The following is a 24,723-nucleotide window of genomic DNA, read 5'->3' on the forward strand; positions in this document are numbered from 1 at the left end:
TATTTTAAGAAAATGTTACACTTTTGCACTTTTACAACGATACAAGACCATTTACATTGAATCGAATACCCCTTATATATCCTCTAAGACTGACGCCCAATCAAGTTTCATTTTACATTTTCTAAAGCCTTAACTACATTGGCTCAAAAAGTGAAAAAGTACAAAAGTGAAAATTTTCAAACGCATTTTTGTATGGTTTTTCGGGCTAGAAAATTAAAATAAATGATGCGAATGCTTATTTTTCTGTCCAAAAATCAATTTGTAAACTCTTTTTTACAAAAAAATCCCGCTAGCGAGAAAAAAAATTTTTTTCACTTTTGTACTTTTTCAAAAAGTGGTGAATGTAGTTAAGCCTTAAGAACAAACGTCAAAAAGAAGAAAATCCTCACCCCTCTTGCCTACAACCTGACTGGTAAGAGGCGATTGAAAAATCACCGTGTAGCCCGGCACTATGGGACTTTTCGTTCCACATCAGCAGCGTACTAACAAGGCTTTAAGTAAAAGAAATCCAGAAAAATGGGAGGCTTAAAATGATTTTTGAGGTAAATCTTGGAATTTTTCCGAAATCTGCGTTTTTTTTAGCGGAACTAGACAAAATGCAAAATTTTCCTGTCTCCCAAAAAAATCGCTAGCGAAAAATAAAATACTTTCAACTCTACTCACCTGAACTAAAACTACCCTACCGACAAAATTTCAATTCCATTACATTCCATTCGCTTGTCACGTTTGACACATCATTTCAAAGGCCGGGTTTGTTTGATTCGGATTTTTTGGTAGCGAAGAAAATTTTTTCCATACATTTTTCATTCGAAATTTTCTCAATAAAATAATCAATTAATTTATTAAAATAAATATGCTGCTCCTGCGGACGGTATTCATTTTCACTCTGGTCGTAATTGCTTGTTTAGTAATTACAGATGCTCAGAGTAAACAAAAGGTAAGTTGACCAATAATCGTAACTAGAGTGTGCTCTCCAGTCTGAGGGCCACGTCACTTGTAAAAATGTGTGTGTGTTGTCCAGGTTGGAAAAAAAATGATAATACTGATAAGATTTTTATTAAATTCTAATTATATTGTATGACAAAATGTAGTAACTTTTAAACTAAAGAAATAATGCTAATCCTATCTGTAAGACCTTTATTCAAGATAAACCTTTACCTAGACTATTTTAAAAACTTTTTCTTAATTATCGATTTCTTAAATAAAAAGTATCTACTCCCACATTCCCACATTGATATGGAGAGGGCTATTTCTTTGATTTTGCTAGATTTCTCCAAGGCTTTCTACTCTGAGAGTATCTTATAGAACGAACTGAAAATGTATAGGGGAACTCCCAATTATACAATTTTCTTCCCACTCTTTTTTTCCATTTTCATAAACGACCTCCCGTCTACACTTGAATATTTGCAAAATGGTAATGTACGGTGATGATGGTCAAATATATCCCAGCTATACTATCGGTATAGTCGATGATGCTGAGAGTTCATCGATGGGCTGAGACAAATAATCAAAGCTTAATCCAATAAAATATCAAGCAATAGTTATCAGCAGGGAGATGATTTTCCTGACTTTGCATCTTTGTATTGCGTTATCGTAAGAAAGTAGTAGAAAGTAGACTTTATAGACAGAATATCAACGAAAATGAATTATTGAATATTCACTACTGTTTTCAACTTCAATCAGGGACTTAAAATGGTTGGACAAAAAAATTCTATAATTAATGGGGAAAGCGGCTATGATACGCCAACAAATGTTACTAGCAACTATGATATGAGCAACTATGATACGAGTATAACGATGTTACGAATTCAAATGCCCCGAATTCAAATGCGACGAATTGTATGGAGGCTTTTTTTTCGTGTTGTATTCGATCTGGCAACAATAAGAGGAACGTTGTGAAATAATGATAATAATGGAACATAAGAGATGTTAGCTGATTGGTCAAACATTAGTATATAAGCCAAACAGAAGGTGGGGTTGGTTGAAATTTTTTTGTAAGGTCTCAAAGAATTATGAAGTCGTTGTCGGTGCAAAGGAAAAATGAAAAAATGATAGAGAAGCAAAAGAAATAAAATTGGAGGGGTGATTGCCATTGCATGTACATATGCTTGAAAGTAAGAAAGCTGGAACATTATAAACGTAAAGGCAAAAACAATGTAAGTAGGTTTGAGCATCTTGCAGACCTTTTAGAACAAGTTTTGGTCTTGTAAGGAGTTTTGTTTTTTAGATTTTAATGAAGGGAGGTCTTTACTAGAGCCTGTCGTAGAAGTGTCCGTGCATCTGTTCAGTTAAGAGTCCATTTGTTAGCTACTGTTTTGAAGTTTGATGATTTTTATGTGACTACATTTTTTATGTTTTAGGTTTAGGTTTTAGGTTTAGACTCAAATAATTTTGTTAATATATAAATACCTACATATCGTCGTCGGTGGAAAGCAAAATTGTTCTTAATCCACTTTTTACCGTTAATGAGATAATGATGCAGTTTTACTAATTTGAGGGTGCTCTTTCCGAATTTGAAAAGCGTTTTTGTCTAAAAAAATTTCTTTAGCAGATAATATAATTTAATTGGACATAGCACAATAAAAAATCAGGTACATATGTAAGTAGCTTTCTGAAAGTTAGACCCGAGTATTCTTAATTGTTCTAGGTTCCATCATATTTTGTTCTAAGTCCACTTTTTATTTAAGGAAAGTGCGTAGATAGGTACTTGTATAGGAATTTTTCTATGTTCAATTTTGGTTTTTAGTAAGAAAAATAGAAGTAGGTTTGTAGGGTTTCTTCAAAAGGAAAAAACAAACTTTATAAAAAATATAGGTAACTTGAAATACCGACGAGCAAAAAAATATCACTTTCAATCAAATTGAAACTTAAAAATCGCTTTTTAGTGGGGTGGCTTAGCATTAAAAAAGACCTCCATTATGCACTACTTTGTGATAAAAGCGTGAAACTTATATCTTTGGTAGTACTTAATAGAAGAGTTATTTTGAGATATTGGACCAATTTGTATTCCATCCGGTATGGTAGATCCAAAAGTTTTTGTCTGTTGCACCCGCATTGTTGCATTTTATAGTAAAGCTCAGGGCCGTCTTTAACTATCCTGGTGCCCTTGGGCACACAAGAATTTTGGGGCCCTTTTGGAAAGTAAAATATGTACAATGGTTGGCTTAAAGGGAAGGGTTATGGTTAAAAAGGGGTGCCAATATATCGTTTCATATAAAGTAAAGGGGGTGCCAATAATACGTGCATCGAGACATCAATCGTTGCCACTGCCAATAATTGTACCCTGTATCCGTTATAAGTTTCAGTTTGAAGAATTGGAAAAAAGAGCTCAAACGGATTGATAGATTTGCTAAAAACTCGGTACAGACGATTTCTACGTAATTTTCAAGAGCCGTTTTTTTTATTTTTTGCCTTTTTATTTTAATGTCTCTTTTTCAACGGATATCTCCAATATAAAGTTTTCGAGATATTGCAATTTTCTCAAAAACGGATAACGATTTTGCTTTAAAAAAAAAATATGTTTTGCCGCAAATAAGGCCGCACTTTTGAAAGAAGAAAAATATTTTTTGGACCGTTATTAACGGTACCTACTTGCCATAGAACCGATTTCTTAATGAAAACGACACAACCGATTTTAATGAAAATTTTTACATAGAAAGGTTTATACTGATATTAAAACTAAGAAAACTTAAAAAAAAATTATTTTGGATTAAACAAAAAAATTAATTTTTTTTTTTTTTTGAAAACAATTTTTTTTAAAGTTATTTAATGAATTTTATGTGTCAATCTTTAAATACGAGAGCAATTCGCAATTCAAATTAAAACCATTGTACCATGGCGTTTTCCATTGAACCAAAACATTGATGTACCGTCGACGAGCCGGCAATAGTTTTTTCTCAAACGTTTTCCAACGGAAAAAGTATTGATGTTTTTTGCCGACGAATTGATTCTTTTTCGTCTTTTAATACGAATCTACTCATATTTTTACACTGATTTTAACACGCACTACAAATTTGACAGTTTTGCAAACTTCAAACAAAATTATTATTTAAGGAAAAAGATAATGGAAAAGAATTCGTTGTTTTTATTAATAAATAATAAATAATCTTACCTACAGTGGAAAAAAAGGTATTTTTCTTAAATAAATTACAAAAATGAAACTGCCCCCACCAAATTGAAACGACTGAAAGTGAAATGCAAATTTGTGTTTTTTTTTTAGTGGGTCTCTGACCTCCTAAGCAGAGGGTGGTGTAGTTTGTATTACTCTTCTTCTATATTTTTAGCAGATATATATAATATAGATGAAAGATATCTTCATTTATGTGGTCGTATTAGTCTAGGTGGTAAGGTGATTGCCTCCCACTCTCACTGTTTTGGGTTCGCATCCCAAAAGTTACATATGTTTTTTTTTTAATTTTTAATTTTTTTTTTTATTTTAAATTTCAAAAAATATTGCAATATAGCATATATGCCATATGAATTTAAAATGATTTTTTTTTTTTAAGAAAACCTTGAAAAATTTAAACGCGCAGTCCAATTTTTAAATGCTCAGAATGATCTTCAAAAATTTTTCAGCTTCCAACGTCTAGGTATTCAAAAGAATTTTTGGGTACACTCAGGTGTATGCGTACTTATTTTTATTACTTCAAAAGAAATGATAATATTTGAAAGCTTTTAGCATTTTTATTTTTGAACTCATTTTTATGTGGAATTAGAAGATTTACACTTTTAGTCCACGGGCTCTTTGGTTATGCGAAAGGCATGAATGTGGTACTTATTGGAAGACCTCTTTTTGTTTTTTTGTTTGGACTTGGGGCACATGTGGGGTTCAGGTTGCTCATGGGGTTTAGGTTTTTCGCGTATGTTTTTTTTCTTTTTTTTTTGTTCGTTTGTTATATAAGTTGTAGGATAGTTTAATATCTTTTTTTCAGGGGCTTAAGAACACAACTGCACACACATTTACTGACGCTTATGGTCTTCGCATTGCGTTTTAACACTTTTTGCATGTGTTTAATGTCGTTTTTTTGCGAGATTTTATGTAGTATAATGCGAATAAACACGTTTTAAATCTTTAAGATTTTTACGAAGCGATTAGCATGTATAGTTTTACGTTTTACTTAGTTTTAAGCCGCATGCATAGTTTTACGTTTTACTTAGTTTTAAGCCGCATGTGTTTTAAGCTTAATTTTTAGTATTTAAGTTTTAACTATTTATTTCTTTTTGTTTTACTTATTTTATTGTTATTTGAAACTAGTTAACAATTTTACTTAAAAAAAATCAAATTTCACAAATTTGAAAAAAACGCGAAATATATATGTATTTATATATATATATTTTTTTAAAAGCAAACCGAATGAAGCCGTCCAATATTACCCGCACAAGATAGAAAACCAAAAGAGAACGATTCGCGGCAACCACGGCCTTTTATAGCCACACGGCAACCCTTTCCAATTTCGAAATGGTGCGGCCATTTTCGAATTCAGCAGAAATGGATTCCGGAAGGTTCCTTCCTAGCCTTAATTTTGACTAGAAATTTACAATTTTTATCTTAAAAATCTTTAAAAATTATTTCAAAAATAGGTGTGCAAAAACTATAATTTTCTAGTCAAAAACGGCTCAGAGAAACAACCCGGAAACACTTCCATGACACCGAATTGCATTGGTATGCGTGAGCTTGGATTTCATATTTTCGAAAATCAAAAATCAGCTGCGTATTTTTAGTACTTTGCCGCTTACAAGTTTCTCTTTAGTCAGCAAATCTTTTTGTACTAAAAAATAAGCCTACCACAGCGTCTACGATATCCACCATCATCCACATCCACACATTATTCTCTTATCTTGACACCATTTGAATCAAATTGAAACAAAGCTAGGTTCCAGTTTAAGCTAAGGCAAAAACCAAAGATAATAGAAGACTCTATTATTATCATTACCTAAACTACCTTATCGACTGTTGCTAAATTTGAATTTGAATTTGATTTGAAATTAACAAAAATAAAATGAGTTTGCCTATACAAGATGGGCGTTTCCTACAAGATCTCTATGAGCGCATTTGTTCTTTGTATGGACAAAAGTCTATACTTCGTGCAGAAAAAGTGCATTGGTGCATTTTATGTTCAAAGATAAATGTAACACATTGAAAATTACATACATCAAATGAAAGTTACTGATATTTCTTTGAATAGACAATAAACTCTATCTCGTGGAAGGTGCAGTGGTGCATTTTATGTTCAAAAATGTATTCAAGGTTATTTTAAATGTTTGTGTTTTTAGAACAAAAAAAGGTGGAGAAACGACTAAATCCATGTCGTATGGTTTGTGGTTTAAATTCATAATACCTACCAACATTTTTTGAGTAATATATGTAACTTGTAGTTTGAGTTGCATTTTTGAAAAATTAGTCACAACCTTCGTATATTTAAATTATTTTAAAACCAACAAGGTAGTTTCGCACACGACTTCAAAGTACAGAAGATCATATACTTACTCAAACATTTTTTGTTATTGCATTTCAATCTATAAAAAACTATAAATGCATTTTTTTTTTTAATTAAAGCAGTTGATGGATTAGTCCAACAGAACACCGTTATTATTATGTTTTTGAATCTAGTCAATAGAGCATCTAAACAAATGAGCCACGTCCCATACAAAAGTGTTCTAAAAAACGAAAAATGCATTGCGTCATGGGTGAAAACTGGTGATGGAATAGCCCAACTGAACTTCCAACACAGTTTTGTAATGTTTTTGAAACAATTTTATCGAACGTCTAGTCAAAATGTATACTTTTATGAATTTTATTACATACATTTTTGAAAATAAAATGCACCAATGCACTTTCCCTGCACGAGATACAGACTTGTGCCCATACAAAAAAATAATACACTCATCGAGACCTTTCATTTGATGTATGTCTCAATGTGTTACACCGATGGGCCAAAATGCCCACTCTCCTTTATATATGAGTGTAAAATTAAGTGACACTTAATTTTTTAAAAACTTTTTACCTTAAATCTTATGAAAAGTAGGTATGGACTTTGAAAATTTAACAATTATCAATTGATATTCAATTAAAAAATCCAGTTTACGGACGATGATTTTACGTGATAACGTCGTCAGAAAACAGATTGTGTTCTTTTTTTTTAAATGAGTCAATTGAAGTGTTTACTTATTTCAAACAATCATAATTTACAAGAAAAAGCTTAAAAAAAATACCTTTTTATTTTCTCAATCTATTAATTTTTTTATTTTAAAAGCTTAAAAAAAAATTATGCAACTTAAAACCCTTTTTCTTAAGAATAAAACCATTTTTAACTTTTTACAATGCGCAAAAAGTATAAAATATATCATTGAAAACAATCATTTACATCAAAAAAAAAACAAAAAAACACCTATTAAATGCAATTTTTTCTGAAACAGTGTATAAACAAACTTATACTATCTGAAAGCCTATTGTTTGAGCTTAAAATATTCGTATCGATCATCCTTATATGACATCTACAAAAAGAGCTAGAATTTTTTGAACTCAATCAAATTTCATCAAAAAAAGCAAAAAAAAAACATTTATTTTTATGTCCTCACGCTATTCTATCAATTTTTTTCGATGACAACCTATAACTAAACTAATTAATTATAATTTTTATGTAATTTCGTGGACTAAAAGTGTAAATCTTCTAATTCCACATAAAAATGAGTTCAAAAATAAAAATGCTAAAAGCTTTCAAATATTATCATTTCTTTTGAAGTAATAAAAATAAGTACGCATACACCTGAGTGTACCCAAAAATTCTTTTGAATACCTAGACGTTGGAAGCTGAAAAATTTTTGAAGATCATTCTGAGCATTTGAAAATTAGACTGCGCGTTTAAATTTTTCAAGGTTTTCTTAAAAAAAAAAAAATCATTTTAAATTCATATGGCATATATGCTATATTGCAATATTTTTTGAAATTTAAAATAAAAAAAAAAATTAAAAATTAAAAAAAAAACATATGTAACTTTTGGGATGCGAACCCAAAACAGTGAGAGTGGGAGGCAATCACCTTACCACCTAGACTAATACGACCACATAAATGAAGATATCTTTCATCTATATTATATATATCTGCTAAAAATATAGAAGAAGAGTAATACAAACTACACCACCCTCTGCTTAGGAGGTCAGAGACCCACTAAAAAAAAACACAAATTTGCATTTCACTTTCAGTCGTTTCAATTTGGTGGGGGCAGTTTCATTTTTGTAATTTATTTAAGAAAAATACCTTTTTTTCCACTGTAGGTAAGATTATTTATTATTTATTAATAAAAACAACGAATTCTTTTCCATTATCTTTTTCCTTAAATAATAATTTTGTTTGAAGTTTGCAAAACTGTCAAATTTGTAGTGCGTGTTAAAATCAGTGTAAAAATATGAGTAGATTCGTATTAAAAGACGAAAAAGAATCAATTCGTCGGCAAAAAACATCAATACTTTTTCCGTTGGAAAACGTTTGAGAAAAAACTATTGCCGGCTCGTCGACGGTACATCAATGTTTTGGTTCAATGGAAAACGCCATGGTACAATGGTTTTAATTTGAATTGCGAATTGCTCTCGTATTTAAAGATTGACACATAAAATTCATTAAATAACTTTAAAAAAAATTGTTTTCAAAAAAAAAAAAAAATTAATTTTTTTGTTTAATCCAAAATAATTTTTTTTTAAGTTTTCTTAGTTTTAATATCAGTATAAACCTTTTTATGTAAAAATTTTCATTAAAATCGGTTGTGTCGTTTTCATTAAGAAATCGGTTCTATGGCAAGTAGGTACCGTTAATAACGGTCCAAAAAATATTTTTCTTCTTTCAAAAGTGCGGCCTTATTTGCGGCAAAACATATTTTTTTTTTAAAGCAAAATCGTTATCCGTTTTTGAGAAAATTGCAATATCTCGAAAACTTTATATTGGAGATATCCGTTGAAAAAGAGACATTAAAATAAAAAGGCAAAAAATAAAAAAAACGGCTCTTGAAAATTACGTAGAAATCGTCTGTACCGAGTTTTTAGCAAATCTATCAATCCGTTTGAGCTCTTTTTTCCAATTCTTCAAACTGAAACTTATAACGGATACAGGGTACAATTATTGGCAGTGGCAACGATTGATGTCTCGATGCACGTATTATTGGCACCCCCTTTACTTTATATGAAACGATATATTGGCACCCCTTTTTAACCATAACCCTTCCCTTTAAGCCAACCATTGTACATATTTTACTTTCCAAAAGGGCCCCAAAATTCTTGTGTGCCCAAGGGCACCAGGATAGTTAAAGACGGCCCTGAGCTTTACTATAAAATGCAACAATGCGGGTGCAACAGACAAAAACTTTTGGATCTACCATACCGGATGGAATACAAATTGGTCCAATATCTCAAAATAACTCTTCTATTAAGTACTACCAAAGATATAAGTTTCACGCTTTTATCACAAAGTAGTGCATAATGGAGGTCTTTTTTAATGCTAAGCCACCCCACTAAAAAGCGATTTTTAAGTTTCAATTTGATTGAAAGTGATATTTTTTTGCTCGTCGGTATTTCAAGTTACCTATATTTTTTATAAAGTTTGTTTTTTCCTTTTGAAGAAACCCTACAAACCTACTTCTATTTTTCTTACTAAAAACCAAAATTGAACATAGAAAAATTCCTATACAAGTACCTATCTACGCACTTTCCTTAAATAAAAAGTGGACTTAGAACAAAATATGATGGAACCTAGAACAATTAAGAATACTCGGGTCTAACTTTCAGAAAGCTACTTACATATGTACCTGATTTTTTATTGTGCTATGTCCAATTAAATTATATTATCTGCTAAAGAAATTTTTTTAGACAAAAACGCTTTTCAAATTCGGAAAGAGCACCCTCAAATTAGTAAAACTGCATCATTATCTCATTAACGGTAAAAAGTGGATTAAGAACAATTTTGCTTTCCACCGACGACGATATGTAGGTATTTATATATTAACAAAATTATTTGAGTCTAAACCTAAAACCTAAACCTAAAACATAAAAAATGTAGTCACATAAAAATCATCAAACTTCAAAACAGTAGCTAACAAATGGACTCTTAACTAAACAGATGCACGGACACTTCTACGACAGGCTCTAGTAAAGACCTCCCTTCATTAAAATCTAAAAAACAAAACTCCTTACAAGACCAAAACTTGTTCTAAAAGGTCTGCAAGATGCTCAAACCTACTTACATTGTTTTTGCCTTTACGTTTATAATGTTCCAGCTTTCTTACTTTCAAGCATATGTACATGCAATGGCAATCACCCCTCCAATTTTATTTCTTTTGCTTCTCTATCATTTTTTCATTTTTCCTTTGCACCGACAACGACTTCATAATTCTTTGAGACCTTACAAAAAAATTTCAACCAACCCCACCTTCTGTTTGGCTTATATACTAATGTTTGACCAATCAGCTAACATCTCTTATGTTCCATTATTATCATTATTTCACAACGTTCCTCTTATTGTTGCCAGATCGAATACAACACGAAAAAAAAGCCTCCATACAATTCGTCGCATTTGAATTCGGGGCATTTGAATTCGTAACATCGTTATACTCGTATCATAGTTGCTCATATCATAGTTGCTAGTAACATTTGTTTGCGTTTCATCATTACTAATTCAATTAATGGAGTTCATACTCCAGACTTCCCGAAAACATTGAAGTGAATAACTTCAATAACTTCGACAGTTTTAAATCCGACTACTCGTTTCTGCTCAAGTATAGGTCGTTTCAAATCAAAAGTCCCATGGAAAACTGAGCAAAAATAAAAAAAACTCATTCGCTTACTGGAAGGAAGCATGTATGAGGGAGCTGAATTTTTCTAAAATAACGATAAAATATTGAAGAAAAGTTCTTGATATCCCTATTTTAATTAATTTATCCGTCTGTGAGATTCAATGGGGTTAGCCTCAGAAAGCGGAGGCAAGTCTCCCGGGCTTGCATCAATCCATATCAGCGGGCAATACACAAAAACATACAATATTATTTAATTATTTATCATTTGAAGGCAGTTGCGATAATTTGCCGAAGATATTGTTTATATGATAGCAATTCATAACTTAAAATTCTATTCACATCTTTTCATTTGTATAATTGGGCAGTAAATATCTTATTTTTATTTTTCAATTATTTTGGAGTCGTCACCATAGAAATCATTAATAAACAAATTCAGATTTTTTGTTTGTTTATTTTTTTCTCTAGCATTTCTTTCATTCAAACAAGCATGATTTGTTGTTATTTTTGAGTTGATTTGTAGCAATGAGCCAATAAAATTGAGTTTTTTGTTTATTTGTTCTCAATTTTATTGGAAGAGAGAAAATAAACTCAGAGTCAGGACTTTTTATTTGAAACGACCTATAGATAGGTCTTTCAGCTTATTTTTAAGACGCTTCTTAGAGACAATCGCAGGAGGATGTTTCCTGAAAACTTTAAAAAGTTTTTGGTAGTTCAATACTTTCATAATTAAATATCAAGCTTTATTTTCTTTTTATCTAATAAATGTTTTTTTTTTTTTCCTTTAATTTGATTTTATTTTGCCTTTTTTTAATTTTTTAGGTCATAAAAATCCTTTCCCTGGTTATTAGCAAAGTTAATAAATCTCAATTTCCCAACTCGGTTTATAAATTAAATTATTAAATTATTTCAAGCTTAAAAGACCGTTCATTGAGAATAAAAATAATTTCAAGATGTTCAAGGGAAGTAGATGTTGGAGCTGGAGTTCCATAAGGTTCGATCCTTAGCCCTTGCCCTTTCCTTTCCAATTTATATTTGCTTGATTTTTCCAGGGTTGGGGTCAAAATTCTGCCGGGGTCAAAATTCTGCTTTCAAAATTCTGCTTTCAAAATTCTGCTTTCAAAATTCTGTTTTTCAAAATTCTGTTTTTCAAAATTCTGCTTTTCATAACTCTGCTGTTCAAAATTCTGTAAAAAATTAAAAAAGGGTTTGGAAAATGTTAAAAAGCGCGCGCTTTTGATTTGAAACGACCTATAGATAGGTCTTTCAGCTTATTTTTAAGACGCTTCTTAGAGACAATCGCAGGAGGATGTTTCCTGAAAACTTTAAAAAGTTTTTGGTAGTTCAATACTTTCATAATTAAATATCAAGCTTTATTTTCTTTTTATCTAATAAATGTTTTTTTTTTTTCCTTTAATTTGATTTTATTTTGCCTTTTTTTAATTTTTTAGGTCATAAAAATCCTTTCCCTGGTTATTAGCAAAGTTAATAAATCTCAATTTCCCAACTCGGTTTATAAATTAAATTAAATTATTAAATTATTTCAAGCTTCTTAAAAGACCGTTCATTGAGAATAAAAATAAATTCAAGATATTCAAGGGAAGTAGATGTTGGAGTTGGAGTTCCATAAGGTTCGATCCTTGGCCCTTGCCCCTTCATTTTTAATTTATATTTGCTTGATTTTTCCACATTAACGAACAACTCCAAATCCGATGCCGACAATTCTATCCAATCATAAAAGACAATTAGAAGCTTTACCTTTTCTTGGAACTATGGCATACTTAACTCATAAAATTCAAAATTTGCACTTACGTCGTTGTTCCACCGGCGGGGGTGCGATATATGGTTTCCTAGCTTGGTTTCATATAACTCCTTCGGTGGCAAAAGAGCTTCAATGTTTTGAAAGGGTAATAATCAGAAAATGTATCTCTAAATCTACGTCCGAGAGAGAATCAAGAATAGTACCCTTATTATAATATCTTTTAAACCTTGACAAAAAAAAATTATCTGGGCTTGAATTCCATGACAACCCACTTTTAAAAAAAGTACCTGACTATTAGGGTGGTCCTTATTTGTATGGGAGAAAAAATTTATTTTTTTTTACTGATTTTATTGTTCCTATGCAATTAAAATGTGTACAAAAAAAAATTCAAGAAAATCGGACCATATTAATACAGTTGTGTTCAAAATAATAGTAGTGGCTGCATCAAAAAAACATTTTTTATAATTACGGTGCTTCTACGGTTAAAAATTTAGTTTCTTTGATGTCAAAGTTTGTAACGGTCAATTACTGATAAATGTATCATAGTTTCAAAATGAAAAAGAAGGTTCCAAATAATTTTTCATTGACTTTTGGTTGTTCTTTCTAATTTGACCTGTTCAAAATAATAGTAGTTAAAGTTATTTTTGAAGAATTTAAAAGCGGTTTATAATATAGAATATTTATTTTTGGTTTAAAAGTAAGTACTCATATAATATGAACAATTTTTCAACAAAAAACGATTTGTTTCGGTTTTAATCTATTTAAAGTTCGAAGAGCAAAACACTGCAGTTCGGATAACGGAAACTTTTACGAAAGCTGCTTGAAGAAGGGAAAACCTACTTGGAAATTCAAGGTTATATAAGGATGCTCCCCTACAATGGTAGCCAATGCAATAAACTCAACGAAAAACCCGAAACGTGCGGTAGAAAAAGAAAAAAGACCGTCGTAGATGACAGGCGTATTGTCCAGATGAGCAAAGTTGAGCCTTCTGCATCGTCGTTTCAAATCCAGAAGGCTTTAAGCCTGGATTGCAGTGCAGTGAACATTCGGAGGCGACTGTTAGAGACTAATTTGTACGCTTGAAGTTCACATAAAGTACCGCTGTTAACAAAGAAATATGTTAAAATACTAAAATTTTCGACCCTCCATGTTTAACTTTTTCCGTCGTATACTTTGGAACATATTCCGTATTGGGTGGACGTCGGACGTATTCTGGAGATCCAGTACCACCAAAGAGGACAAATTTGCTCGCATCAGTAAACAATATGTTACGCTATTACTTCGCTGGCCAGTTTATGTAATCTTTTACAAACTGGATACGCTTTTTAACATGTTTCACAGAACTTTTCGTGGACTTCAAGCGTACAAATTAGTCTCTAACAGTCGCCTCCGAATGTTCACTGCACTGCAATCCAGGCTTAAAGCCTTCTGGATTCGAAACGACGATGCTGAAGGCTCAGCTTTGCTCATCTGGACAGTACGCCTGTCATCTACGACGGTCTTTTTTCTTTTTCTACCGCGCGTTTGGGGTTTTTCGTTGAGTTTATTGCATTGGCTACCATTGCAGGGGAGCATTCTCATAAAACCTTGAATTTCCAAGTAGGTTTTCCCTTCTTCAAGCAGCTTTCGTAAAAGTTTCCGCTATCCGAACTGCAGTGTTTTGCACTTCGAACTTTAAATAGATTAAAACCGAAACAAATCGTTTTTTGTTGAAAAATTGTTCCTATTATATGAGTACTTACTTTTAAACCAAAAATAAATATTCTATGTTATAAACCGCTTTTAAATTCTTCAAAAATAACTTTAACTACTATTATTTTGAGCAGGTCAAATTAGAAAGAACAACCAAAAGTCAATGAAAAATTATTTGGAACCTTCTTTTTCATTTTAAAACTATGATACATTTATTAGTAATTGACCGTTACAAACTTTGACATCAAAGAAACTAAATTTTTAACCGTAGAAGCACCGTAATTATAAAAAATGTTATTTTGATGCAGGCACTACTATTATTTTGAACACAGCTGTACATGCCACTTTGAGTTTGAAGTTTTAAGAATTCTCTTCTATAAGGGTTAGTAAAAAAGAATTCAAGCAATGTCAAATTTTTCATTATTGAAGTCATATTTTTATAAATAGTGTTAGAAAAACAAATATTATTTTAAATAAATAAATTTTTGGATTATATTTTCATAAATTAATGACATTAAATTAACCTTCGTAACGAGTTTCGAGACTTTCAAGACTACATCCTGGGTATTTTTGGCGATAATTTCTCACAGTCCGAAAATGTTGAATACAAATTACACTGTGCAGGTTTTTTTTCAAAAAAATATTTAAGACATCTGCACCATTGACTGTTTCCCCCTATTTCGGACCTGAGAAACCGATAGGAATCATCAGTTTTTCGATTTATCGGAACGACTTCAAACACATTTTTTTTCCGAAGTTCTTTCAATAATTTTAAGCATTTTGCCCTGTTTAAATTCATATTTCTTCCAAAAATAATGTTTATATTATTGCTTTTAATTCTGCTCAAACGTTATTTACTACCAGAATAATGACAATATAAAAATTATTTGAAGAACAAAATTATTTGAAGAGCAAAGGACAAGATTTTTGAAAAAAAAAAAAATAATAATAAAAAAAATTTAATTTGTGTTTTTTCAATTATTTGTGTAGTAAAATATAAGTTTTAAGTAATTGTTGGCCACATTTATTGTAAGAAAATCAATCTTATCAATTGTTTTTCACTGTGTTTTAAATCTTTTAAACAAAGCAATGTCAGGTCGAGAAAATGGGTCAAATTTGGATGCGTTGAATACCACTTGAAGAACAATTTCGAAAACTTGATGTCTAAAAGCTCCGTTTAAACGCCAAGTGTTAGATGAAGTTGTGTCGAAAACATAAACTTGAACTTTGTCAATCAAGGACCAATTTTCTAATACATACATCGTTAACTGTAGACAATACTTCAATCCCAGTTCAAGCTGAAAGTTCTGAAATTCCAAGTGGAAGTCTGTCTACTTTAGCTTGGCCAGTTATATCGGGAAGAAGTTTTGAGCCCCAGTGTATAACGGCAAAACTTAAATTAAATTAAAAAAATTTAGTTCTACTTACTAAAGCTGATTGCCCACGAATATAATATTGACGACAGATTCTAGAGTCGTATAGAGGAGCGGTTAGTTACAAATTTTGAAGGATCAATACAGGCTGTCAAAAGGTGAACGGCATTCCTGTCACTTACTTTACATTTACTAAGCACTGCCGATAGCCTAGGGTTAAAAATATCTACTCCTGCTCTTTTCGAGCCAAAAGGTTCTGGCACTGGAGATTCAGAGCTTTGATTTTCAACTTCAACCTCTTCTTCTACTACGAAAACAAATTTTTTCATTTAAATATCGTTCAATTACTTGAACACTTTCATAACTCAAAAAAACTGGTTTTTCAGAAAACGAGTATCAATCTATTTCTCTATGTAAAAAGTAAGTTTCTTAAATAAAACTAGTGATCCTTCACCGTCAATTTTCAAAGAAATGACTTCTGCATTAATAACTCAAAACTCGTGATTTTTGAGTTATGACAGTATTCAAATAAAAGAAGGATATGTATTTATTTTTACTTTGATCTTCAATTCCTTGCTAAAAAAAAAGCTTAATGCATCTCGTTTTGACGACAATTTCGAGACAAGAATTTTTTTTCATTAAAACCGACTAAAAATAAATTTTCACGAGGCATCTTCATTTAACTTAATTATATTATTACAACTAAACAAAAGCTATTGCAATATTTTATAGCAAGAAACAATGAACTGCACTTTAAATGACACCTACACTTGCTTAGGGACAACAAAAAAACATTTTCATTAAATTCATAAAAAATTTCATACTGTGAAAGTACTCTCCCAAGAGCGCTAACTTTAAGGTCAGAGCGGCACGTGTTAACATGGTCGTAAAAAAAAAAAAAAAAATAGGATAGTGTTTTAAGATGTAAAGGAACAAAAAAATAGGGTGCTCAGTAAAATTGCTCAACTTTTAAAAATAACGACCACCCTACTGACTATAATATAAATGTTTCTATTCAAGACAGATATTACATATCGCCGCCGCTGGTAAGCATTTTAAATCAAAGATCTAAAGAAATTCTTGAAACAGAAAATGATAACCCCTCTCACCTCCCTCAGTTCTATTTTTAAGAGCAAGCTCTGAAAATCATAGAGGTTATAACTATCATAACTTCTATTCTTGACAATTTTATTTAACTGCATTTTATAATTTTTTTATTTTTATTGTTCAACGTATAAACAAATCTTTAACTAAAACTGCATACTTATTATTATATTATACTACAATATTAGGTCAGTTGGGGTAAATGTAAAAAATGGGGTAAATGTAATCCAGACAAAAAGAAAATCAAAATATAAAATGCATGCATGAAATATCTTTCAGTTATTATTTAGATTTCGTTGAGAATTTTAGTAGTGAACAATTGAAATGAAATTCAGGTCTGTTTACTTAAACATCCTAGGTGATCGCCTAGAAATTAAGGAGCAGAAGTTAGGTGTCCACATTTACCCCAGATTTTTCAGAATTATAGGGGGGGGGGGGGGGTAATTTTATTAACTTTAAGAATTTTTGTAAAAAAAAAAAAAACAAAACACTTTGTTTTTTGTTATTTAAACTCAATAAAATTTATTCATTCATTAAAATAAAAAGTATCTACTCCCACATTTCATTAGGGCGGACTTACCATCTCGGAGAAGGTACAAAATCTCCTTGACATGAACATGAAAAAGTCCCTGCTTCGATTCAATGGACAAAAATTCCGTGACTATGTTAAGCAATCGCCCCGCAACTATTCTGTGATAGTGATGCTCACAGCATTGGCACCCTCCCGACAGTGTCAGATCTGTCGACATGCTCACGATGAATTCAACATTGTAGCCAATTCCTATCGCTACTCACCAATCTACTCGAACAAACTCTTCTTCGCGATGGTGGACTTTGACGATGGTTCCGATGTATTCCAAATGCTTCGTCTCAACACTGCCCCAGTGTTTATGCATTTCCCGGCAAAGGGTAAGGTTAAGGGTGCCGATACCATGGACATCCATCGAGTTGGATTCGCAGCTGAATCAATTGCCAAATTTGTACATGAACGGACAGACATTCAGATTCGTGTATTCCGACCACCAAATTATTCTGGAACTGTTGCTGTGATTACTTTGGCTGCTTTGTTGGGTGCTTTCTTATATTTGCGTCGTAATAATTTGGAATTCTTGTATAATAAGCAGCTGTGGGGATCGATTGCTGTATTGTTTTGCTTTGCTATGATCTCGGGACAAATGTGGAATCATATTCGTAGTCCACCTTTGGTTCATAAGAGTCAAAATGGTGGAGTTGCATATATTCATGGATCGTCACAAGGGCAGTTGGTCATTGAGACTTATATTGTAATGTTCCTTAGTAAGTTTGAAATTCTTTTTGGTGGGTTTTTTGGTTATTATTTATTTTTTCTTCTTTGTTTTGTTTAGATGCTATGATTGTCCTTGGAATGATTCTTCTTACTGAATCTGGTTGGCAGAGTGACATGCGTAAAGGACGTATTATGGCAATTGCTGGGTTAATTCTTGTAGCAGTATTCTTTTCATTTTTGCTCTCAGTTTTCAGATCAAAAGCACAAGGTTATCCTTATAGGTAAGATTTTAAGACTTTTTGGAATTATCGTAGAAATTTATATGGAATTGTTTGTTTTGTTTCTTTTAAGCTTCCTTTTCAAATAAAGTGAGATCTCTGATGTGTATATGATTTCCTATAATTCTAACATATAAGGAAATTTTGTGTTGTTTATAGTTTTTTTTTTATTTTTTTTTTCTTCTTTCGGATCACAAATTCACAAGTTTTTTCTTCTTTTATAAAGATGAGTTTTTTTTTTCAATTAATAAAAAAAAATGGAATGAACTTACAAAGAGTTTAACACCGTAATATAATGAAATCATAAATGTTTTTTTATAGAAAAAAAAAAAAATAAATAACAAAAAACGGTAATGCGTTGATTGAATCAGTCAATTTACGTTTCTCAATCTTCAATTTATTTGTACAAGAAGATAAGATAAGATTTCATACTTGCCCATTTTTCCCGTTACCGCATAGTATATTCTATTTCTGGTATTTTTGTTGGACGTAGAACAAAACTTACATTAAAAATGGCGTTTAGTTAACGCCATCAAAAACTCTTTACAAATTTATTTTCGTTGGTCTGGTACAAGTATTATATTATTATCATAAGTTTTTTTTAACAATATAACAAGTAACATAGAACAAGTAAATATAGAATTTTTCAACATACTTTTACTTATGTCACAACTTGTTCCTGTTCATTTAACGGCTTTCCTGGGTTTAAATCATTTTATAGCGTTTTCGTTTGGTCGTCCGGGACTGTCCGGAATTCTTCCGAACGATTCTGAAACTGATCGTTTGGCACTCAATGACAGTTCTAATTCTGAAAAGAAGAGAAAATCGATTCCAAATTTTGAGGCAGAATCAAAACCAGAATCACGCCCACATGTTCACACTTAAGACGTCAAAGTCATGAAATGTCATTTTTTGTTGTTCATTTTTCAATTTTAAGATTTTTAACTATGCACAAACTTTAAATTATATTAAAATAAAGTGAAGAAAACAAAAAAAAAATAGATAATTTAATAATAATAATAAAAAAAATAACAAAACGAAACTTTCATCAGACGTTCGCATTTGACATTTCACAAATACAAAGAAACCCAAAGTTCAGAATCAAAAAAAAAGTATCCAACTCTGATCGTTTGGCATTCTGGGTCGGACAATCCCGGACAGTTCTAAGAATTCCCAAACGAAAACGCTATTAGTGTTTTTTCTTATATCGAACCCTTCCCGCCAAATAATCGTAAGCGCCAAATTTTGAATTATTAACAACATTTAATTGTACTTTTCCAACACTGAGAACGAATATGATATAACTTTTTTTGTCTTAATATAATCAACAATTGTTCAAGAAATAATTCACATCAAAATTGTCTTGAATAAGTCTAAAAACAAAAGAAAATAAAGATTTTTCTGTAAACAAAAACATCGTAAGACTAAAAACAAAAGAAAATAAAGATTTTTCTGTAAAACATAATTTAGCGTGAAGGTCTCGATATTATTTAATTCAGAAAAATGCGTTATTGAATAACATTATTATGAGAGACTCTCTTAAAATTGTTTAACTTTTTTTTTACAAAATAGGAAAAACTACTGTAACCAATTTCAAATATAATTAAAACTACAATTATTATCCAAAAAGCTTTAAATTAATTTATTATTAATAAATAAAGAACTCACGAGTTGACCAAAACATGCACCGACACCTTTGACATTTCGAATAAACTTAAATTTGGGAATAAAAAGGGGAAGGGATAAAAATAGTACGAAATGGAACAAGGAATGAAAAGAAATTTAGTATGTTCCGAGAATGAAATTTGGGATATTGGGGGAATGGAATAAGGTATGTTTAGGAAGTATAAGATGTTGCAGATTTGTATCCAAGATTTTTGTTGCTAATTATTCTTAGCAACTTTTGTTGAATCTTTATGTGGGAGGGATATGCAACTTGGGAATGATGATACCTTATAAGGTATTTTGCCACATAAATACCGATAATAGAGTTGAACAAAAGAAGGTTGTTCAACAAAGAAAGTAGATCTTAAGTTATGTATTTAAATAACGAACAAAGAAGGTTCTATGCTTTACAGGAAATTTAGGATAGATAAAGATTCACTTGATATACCAAGTTCAAAGTGTCGAGACGACTAAACTCCACTCGAAAATAACGATCATTTTACATTTTTTAATTTACATAAGTTAATTTTATAAGTGTTAACTTTTATAATACTTTACTTATAAATTTCATAAGTGCTAACGAAAGCAAAGCAGAGTTAGATTAAGAATAAAAGAAATAGTTAATTGATATAAACTGAATATCAATTTATTTGAGGTAAGCTCGAATATAGTGTAGTGAAAATACTAGAAAAATTATTAACAAGGGTATTTTTTCTAGGCGGTTTTGTTTAATTATATAGACCGCCTCAATTCCATATCTAGAAAAATTGGCTTGATAAAGAAACCTACAAGAAGAAAACTATACGAAGTTACAAGGAAAATTAAGTTAACCCAGAAGGAACCCACTATAGTTCAGGTGGCTAATACGCCCTACTAGCAGTCTATAGTACCAGAGAACTCAAGTTCAATTCCAGTGTGGAACCAACCAATAATTTTTTTTATTGCCTTTTTTATTTAAAGTAATTTTTTTAATCAAAGTAATTAAGCTTTTGTTGATACTTAAATTTTAAAGTTTAAATAATTAAAATACCTAATTCGAATTGGCCATACGCTAACAGTGACGGTAACAAAAGAAGTTGTTTTAAACAATTATAACACGAACCGGGTCTAAAGATATATATACATTTGAATAGTGTTTTAAAGAACAATTTTAAGTATATACATATTAATATATTGTGGAAATAAGAACTAAAAATACCAAAAGTCCTCACGTCAACTTCTGCTGCAGTGATCACTTCATCAGGATATAAAAGGGTGAGTTTGATAAAAAAAATACATATATTAAAAATAAAACTTATATTAAATTATATACTTATATCTATCTTAAAATAATAACGCTATTCAAAAGGGTTTTGGGGTAGGGGATTAATGATTAATTAATTGAATTAACATAAAACTAAAATAAGAATAAAAATCTAAAATTTATAATAAATACGAAGACGTTATAATCGCTAATAACTATTTCTTTGAACCAAATCTAAAAACGTATTTACTGAATTCGATTTAGTATCATAAAATTATTTGTCTTTAATTTCGATAACATTGCATACAAATAAAATATAACTAAAATTATTGAAATTTGCATTAATATTAAATAATTTTGATAATGATAAACTTAGAATAAAATGATGATCTTAATGAAATGCAAAACTATTTATTTTTCTTTAAATGAAATCTGAAAAGTTAAAAGAATGAAGATGGAGTAAGTTTTAACATAAAGAGATGGGGGGGACAAAGTAAGTAGGAGGAAGTACTGAAGATAAGAAGATGCCAATTTTAAGGGTCGTCTAGGCGAGTACGGCGACTATGGAAGGGAGGGTGAGAAAATTGTCTCGCGTATCTTCAACATCTAAAGATACATTAGACTGGTATGATATTTATTTTTTTGTAATAAGGTTGAAGATCAAAGAACCACACCCACCGACGAGCTACAGTAGCGACCAGCATACCAGCAAAGATCTTCGGTACCCAAACAAACCTGTTACAAAATGGCGCCCAACGTGATTGTTGCCCACTATTGCGAAATAGTGAGGCCAAGATTTTTTTGAGCCACTTCAAGATTTGATTGCAGTTTAGTTTAAATTTAAATTTTTTTATTTTTTGATTTTTTTAGTTTTTTTAACTTTGCTTAATTTTTATAATATTTGGTGATGTCTGCCTGTGAGTCCCGATGACTGATGGTATGGTTTCGGTATCGCGTTGCCACATGGTAATTCACACCAAAAGCATTTAAAATACAAGAAAGGCTTAACAGTTTGAGTCTGTGAAAAATCTATTAAGGTATTCACAAAGCCGAACAATTTAGCCCTTGCTTGGAGAGGTAGGTTGGAAGAAGACTCGTAATGCGGGAGCGTTCTCGAAAGTCCTTTCAGCTGATTCTCAGTAGATCCTTTTATTTTAATTTTCTTAGAGTCTTCTCAGATGAAAAGTTGTCTGTTGTTGTCCTAAGGAAAAGAAAATTTAATTTAATAAAAGTAATTTCAAAATTAGTTTCAGATTCAGAGTTACCACTAGTTTATTTAATTTTTTTATCTTGGCTCAGAGGACTACGGCGTCTTCTCATTCTTCAGTCTTCAGTCCTTTTATAGTTTAGTCACCCTCATCTCTTTAACAATTTATGAAAAGTTTCTGAAATTGAAATATAGTTTTTATTAAACAGAGTTTATTATTTAATTAAATTTTATTTTTTTTGAAAAGTCTAATATAATTTTAAAAGTGAAATTTATATTTTCCTGATTAAAATTCGTTTTTTTAACCCAAGTTAAACTATTTTAAAAATCGAATTGTTTTTTTTTTTTTTATTTTTTTGGTTTGAGTCGACTGGATAGAATTTTGAAGTTCTGGTAACCAGATAAGCTGTTGGAGTTCAAAATAGAAATAGTTTTTATACTTTGTTTTCAAACATTTAATAGATTAGAGCTTGAAATTATTCAAGAGAAAGCTTTTGTGAGTCGGTTTAGAGCTCAAGAGTATGAGCCAAAACAACCCGAAAAAAAGTTTGTTAGGCAGTAGTTGGGGAAATCTTCGAGCTATATCAGAAGCTAGGTTCGAAAGTTTTGTACGGCGTTTTAACAACACCATAGATAGGTTTAATTTAGATCAATCGGTAGATTTTTCCAGAGAATTAAACTCAATTATTTCGGATTATAGTGCCGACATGTCTAATGTTAATGGTTCAGTAGAACCTTCGGAGGCGAACGAAAGTGTACAGTCAGAAGTAGACTTAGCGAATAAAACTTTTGAAAATGGAATAGATCCTGCCCGGACAGAACAGGTTGTCCCTCCTGGAGCAGGAACTTCTAACACAGTCCAGGGTCCTGGTAGGTTTGAACGTGATGATTTCGCTGATAGGGTGGAAAGGAGTCTACTCGATAACCAAATGCGTGTTTTTGAGCAAATGAAACAATTTATGGATAATGTAAATCAGCGGTTAGACAATTTTGCGAAAAGCAATCCGCAAACGTCTGTAGGTGAACATTTCGCACAGCAATTTACTTCTCCGCTGCAAAGGGAATTTAATGCTTTATCATTAAATAACTCAAATGCTTCAGTTAGGTGCCGTATAGATACATGGCATATTAAATACGATGGCACTAGCAATATCTCCGATTTTTTATTTCAAGTGGATTATTTGCAGGTTTCGTCAGGGTATACAGATGAACAAATAAAACCTTATTTTCAGTCATTACTCAATGGTAAAGCTAATGAGTGGTATTGGAGGTATTTACGTAAGAAACCAGATGCGAAACTTGCAGAAGTGAAATCTGAGATGCGTAAAGAGTTTGAACGCCCGGAAAGTGATGTAGAAATTTATATGCGGTTGCTCACTCGCAAGCAGGGATATAAAGAGTCGTTCGATGAGTTTTATAATGCCATTGTTAAGATCAATGATCGCATGAAAGAACCATTCGATAGCAGAAAATTAGTAGACGTTATTCGAAATAATGCGAAGGATAAGTTAGGAGAAATGTTGTTGGCTGCAGATGTCAAAACAATGGAACAATTGAGAATAAAGGCTAGGGAAGCCGAAAGATTTTTGGCAAAACGATTTTCTTCTCCCAAAGTTGTTCATGAACTAGCTTTGGAAGAAGAAACAAAGCAGCATGACGTAGAAGATGAAGAGATCGCAGCTTTTTCGCATCAAGGTAGGGTAGGAACAGCTTCAAATTATTCTTGTCATAATTGCGATGGAAAAGGACATTCATACTTATACTGTCCTTCACACACCCGTAATTTGTTTTGTTATTTTTGCGGAGCAAAAGGTGTAACCACACTGGAATGTCCAAAACATGCGGGAAACTCTCGACGGGACGACAAGAAGGGTTGGGAAAGTCGTCCCCCGAAAACCAATCCAGACCCTTCCAAGCAATAAAGAAACAAACTAAGAAACAACTTACCTCTGATAACTCCTGCTCTCAACAAGACCAAGGAGAAAATTCCCAATTGTTAGAAGAAAAAGACAGTAAGGTAGAGTCCAATCCAACCAAGATTCTCAAGCGTGAAGTACCTCCGGAAATTTCTAGTCACCCAGTCCACACTTATGATCTGAAGTCTCTTCACGATAGAAAAATGACTTATGAAAAAGCGCGTGCTAGAATAATGGGAACAAAACAAAGTTTAGTTGATAAAAAAGTTCAAAAATGTAGGAATAGGTATAGGAACAGAAGGAAAGTTAGAAAACTAATTCTTGATTCAATTATTTCTTCTGAATCAGATGGTAGAATGTACGCCAACGTTTTATTAGAAAATGAATCTATTTTCGGATTATTGGATAGCGGTGCATCAATTTCAGTACTAGGCAAAGAGTGCTTGGATTTAGTAAAGCGAA

At 31.4% G+C, this 24,723-nt stretch overlaps 1 protein-coding gene and 1 long non-coding RNA gene across 2 annotated transcripts; one reads left to right on the forward strand and one right to left on the reverse strand.

Annotated features, from left to right (window-relative positions):
• Positions 1-723: 723 nt before the first annotated feature.
• On the forward strand, positions 724-18,372 carry LOC129918151 (tumor suppressor candidate 3). The gene is made up of 4 exons (XM_055998522.1): positions 724-937; positions 17,276-18,002; positions 18,071-18,233; positions 18,304-18,372. The coding sequence occupies exons 1-4, from the start codon at positions 854-856 to the stop codon at positions 18,317-18,319; spliced, it is 990 nt and encodes a 329-aa protein (XP_055854497.1). The 5' UTR covers positions 724-853; the 3' UTR covers positions 18,320-18,372.
• Positions 18,373-21,001: 2,629 nt separating this feature from the next.
• Positions 21,002-24,648, reverse strand: LOC129918762 (uncharacterized). Its single transcript, XR_008773002.1, has 3 exons — positions 24,293-24,648; positions 22,404-22,523; positions 21,002-22,339 (listed from the first exon to the last, which is right to left on the reverse strand). It is a non-coding gene; the product is annotated as an uncharacterized LOC129918762 (long non-coding RNA).
• Between the last annotated feature and the right edge of the window lie 75 nt (positions 24,649-24,723).

This window comes from Episyrphus balteatus, chromosome 4 (genome assembly GCF_945859705.1).
Source record: "Episyrphus balteatus chromosome 4, idEpiBalt1.1, whole genome shotgun sequence".
Taxonomy (NCBI): Eukaryota; Metazoa; Arthropoda; class Insecta; order Diptera; family Syrphidae; genus Episyrphus; species Episyrphus balteatus.